The sequence below is a fragment of the Tamandua tetradactyla genome, chromosome 2 (assembly GCF_023851605.1).
Source record: "Tamandua tetradactyla isolate mTamTet1 chromosome 2, mTamTet1.pri, whole genome shotgun sequence".
NCBI lineage: Eukaryota > Metazoa > Chordata > Mammalia > Pilosa > Myrmecophagidae > Tamandua > Tamandua tetradactyla.
The window spans coordinates 378,924-382,652 of NC_135328.1; the positions used below are offsets into that span (position 1 = coordinate 378,924).

Here is a 3,729-nt window from a genome sequence, read left to right on the forward strand (position 1 = left end):
TGAAACCCTCTTTTATCACGTCTCAGGGATGACCTCTTACAGTGATTTAATTCATCCAAAATGTGAAAATTAATATAGCACAAAAGCAGAAGGATTAGCAATAAGAATGAAGGAGTGGTGAGGTTAAAGGATAAGATTTTCCTTCTTTCTCTAAGTCGACAGAGAAATTATTGAAAGACCAAGACAAAGCAAATCCAGAAAGTCCTCAAACCATCACTGATTTGAAGATGGAGAAATTACCTAAGGCTTCACTTACCCATCTTCCAAATCAAATAGATCTTGCTTTCTCTCCTGCTGCTTTTGTTTATTGCTTTACCTAATCTTAGCAGTACATAGTGATGAAAATTATATAACTATTACATGTTGATATGTATTTAGCATCATAGTATAAAAAACTCAGAATTGGAGAGATGATAGTGAAATAAAAATTCTTCTGATGTCTTTACACTTAAAGTCTATTTTGTCTGATATTAGTATAGCTACTCTGGTTTCTTTTGGTTGCAACTTGCATGGAAAATCTTTTCTCATCCTTTCTTTTTCAATCTATATGTATCCTTGTGTCTAAAATGAGTCTCTTGTAAGCAGCATATAACTGAATTATATTTCTTAATCCATTCTGCCAATCTGTATCTTTTAATTGGTAAGTTTAGTCTGTTAACATTCAATTATTACTGAAAAGGTTTTTCTTGAATCCACCATCTTCTCTTTTTTATTTTATTTGTCAGATCTATATATTCTTTTCCCTCTTTCTCTTTTTTATCTTTTAAGTTGCTCCTATTGGTACTGTTCAATTCTGTGACCTCCTCCAGATCTCCCTCCCCTATTTTTTTTAACTGGCAGAACTCCCTTTACTATTTCTTGTAGGGACAGTCTCTTGTGGACAGATTCTTTCAGGATTTGTTTGTCTGTGAAAATTTTAATCTCGCCCTCAGGTTTGAAGGACAATTTGGCTGGGAACAGAATTCCTGTCTGGAAGTCTTTCTCTTTCAGGATCTTAAATATATTATACCACTGTATTCTCACCTCCATGGTGCTGTTGAGTAGTCTGAACTCAGTCTTATATGGTTTCTCTCGTTTATAGCAGATTGTTTTTCTCTTTCCACTTTCAGAATTTTCTGCTTCTCTACATCATTTGACAGACTGAATGGTATGTGTCTTGGTTCTCCAGAACCTCAGATAGCTTCATCTACTTACCCCAAACTTTTGACAGACTTTTTTAACATGAAAAAGTTAGAATAGGCATATCCCAAACACTCCTAAAGAGAGGGATAGAAAGACCAAAGGTGATGGTGGAGTTATACAGAGAAGATAGGATTTAACAAAAGAACATGATTGCTGAATCATTAGATTGATATCTCTTTTACCTTCAGTATCTTAGAGCAGCTAGAACTAAAAACCTAAAATTGTGGAATTGTAACCTATGCCAAACTCTGGAATATGTTTCATAACTAATTGTGGTGCTGTGTTTTGAAACTTATTGCTGTTTTGTATATACATTATTTTTCCCAAAAATGAAAAACTATGCCAAACTCTGGAATATGTTTCATAACTAATTGTGGTGCTGTGTTTTGAAACTTATTGCTGTTTTGTATATACATTATTTTTCCCAAAAATGAAAAACAAAGTCAATTGTGGTGATAAAAAAATTTTATGCCTTCTTGCCTCCTATATTCTGGAGCAGCTAGAAGGAAAAATCTAAGAAGTTCATATGGTAGCCCATGACAAATTCTGGGATCTGTCCTGTAACTACTTAATGAAGAGTTTTGAAAACTGTTGCTCTTTTATTTCTTTGCTTTGCATATATTATATCATACAGTTAAAAAAGGTTTTTATAAAAACTTCTTCTGTTTCACAAATGGGCACAGAAGCACCATGAATTTTAATTATACAACCAAGGTTTACAGCCCAGTTAATCAAGTTTATATAATATTGATTCTCTTTTTACTGTACTACAGTACTTTCTAACAGTAAAAACTTGAAATCAAATCAGAGAGCATATTTAGATGAACCCAGAGATCTGAGTTTCACAGTAGGAGAACCTGCAAAAGTCCCACATATCAGCTCCTTGGTCCTCACTGATGAATGCACTGCTGAGGCATGGCTGTTCAGAAGGGGAAATGAGGGCATATATTTTCTTTTCTGCATCAAAAAAGGGTGAACATTTCCAGATGCAGAAATATTACCAAACCCCCAAATACACATTTGTTTCAAAATTAGGTTGAGAGTCTTATATAGAATGCAAACTAAATAAATGATAAAGCAAAACATTCATGGAGGGGGGAGCCTCAGGTGGGTGATGGAGAGGATTCATTTTCTCCCTCTGGACTTTGTTTCCTATCTGAAGTGAAGGAATTGCTTTTTGTATGGAGACAAGATAACCAGGATATTTGCACTTCAAATCCTTTGAGTATTTGTGCTGAGCAGCAGCAAGGACACATTTTCCATTATCAACTGCTCTGAATGTCTACATTTTCTGAAAGAGAAATAATGCTCTTGATCCTTTCATGTTTTTATTTCAGACAATTTAATTGCCACTTGGGAATTTTCCCTGCTGGACTATTTCCATGGAAAAAATAAACAATGTAACTGAGTTCATTTTCTTGGGCCTTTCTCAGAGCCCAGAGGTGACAAAAGTTTGTTTTGTGGTGTTTTCTTTCTTCTACACAGTCAGTCTTCTGGGAAACCTCTTCATCATGCTCACAGTTTGCACTGGCAACCTTTACAAATCTCCCATGTATTTTTTTCTCAATTATTTGTCTTTTGTGGACATTTGCTACTCTTCAGCAATAGCTCCCAAAATGATTACTGACCTGTTAGCCAAGACTAAAGCTGTTTCCTATGTGGGGTGTATGTTGCAACTCTTCTGGTCACATTTCTTTGGTTCTACTGAGATCTTCATTCTTACCATAATGGCCTATGATCGTTATGTGGCCATCTGCAAACCCCTACACTATATGACCATCATGGACCGGGACAGATGCAACATCATGTTGTTGGGGATCTGGATAGGTGGGTTCATACACTCCCTTCTCCAGGTGGCTGTGGTGGTCCAGCTGCCCTTTTGTGGACCCAATGAGATTGATCACTACTTTTGTGATGTCCACCCTGTGATGAAACTTGCCTGCAGTGACACATATATTGTTGGTGTTATCATGACAGTCAACAGTGGGACCATTGCTCTGGGGAGCTTTGTTATCTTGCTCATCTCTTACACAGTCATCCTGATATCCCTGAGAAAGCAGTCAGCAGATGGCAGGCGCAAAGCTCTGTCTACCTGTGGCTCCCACATTTGTGTGGTCATCATCTTTTTCGGTCCCTGTACTTTCATGTACATGCGCCCTGACACTACTTTTCCAGAGGATAAAATTGTGGCTGTCTTTTACACCATAATCACGCCCATGTTAAATCCCCTGATTTACACATTGAGAAATGCAGAAGTAAAGAATGCAATGAAGAAACTTTGCGGCAAGAAGATTTATTTGAGAGGTTAATAGCAAATAGTTGAAGTAATGATACTTTAAGCTGGATGGCCTTAAATTTTCTCATGCTTGGCAAACACATTGGCTCAAGGAAGACAATAATATAAACCTTACAAAGTTTGGGGGAGGAAAAATTAAATAATAACATACTTTAGACTAATAATGTAGTGCTTCCGATAATGACTCTAAAATTGCTATTTTGCCTGACTGAGAAACTGTGTTTTCTTCAATATTTGAACACTTTATTGAA

General features: G+C 36.4%; 1 protein-coding gene across 1 annotated transcript; it reads left to right on the plus strand.

Moving 5' to 3' along the window:
* Positions 1-2,564: 2,564 nt before the first annotated feature.
* On the plus strand, positions 2,565-3,491 carry LOC143655281 (olfactory receptor 4S2-like). Its single transcript, XM_077126683.1, has one exon. The coding sequence runs from the start codon at positions 2,565-2,567 to the stop codon at positions 3,489-3,491; it is 927 nt and encodes a 308-aa protein (XP_076982798.1).
* The last annotated feature ends 238 nt before the right edge of the window (positions 3,492-3,729 follow it).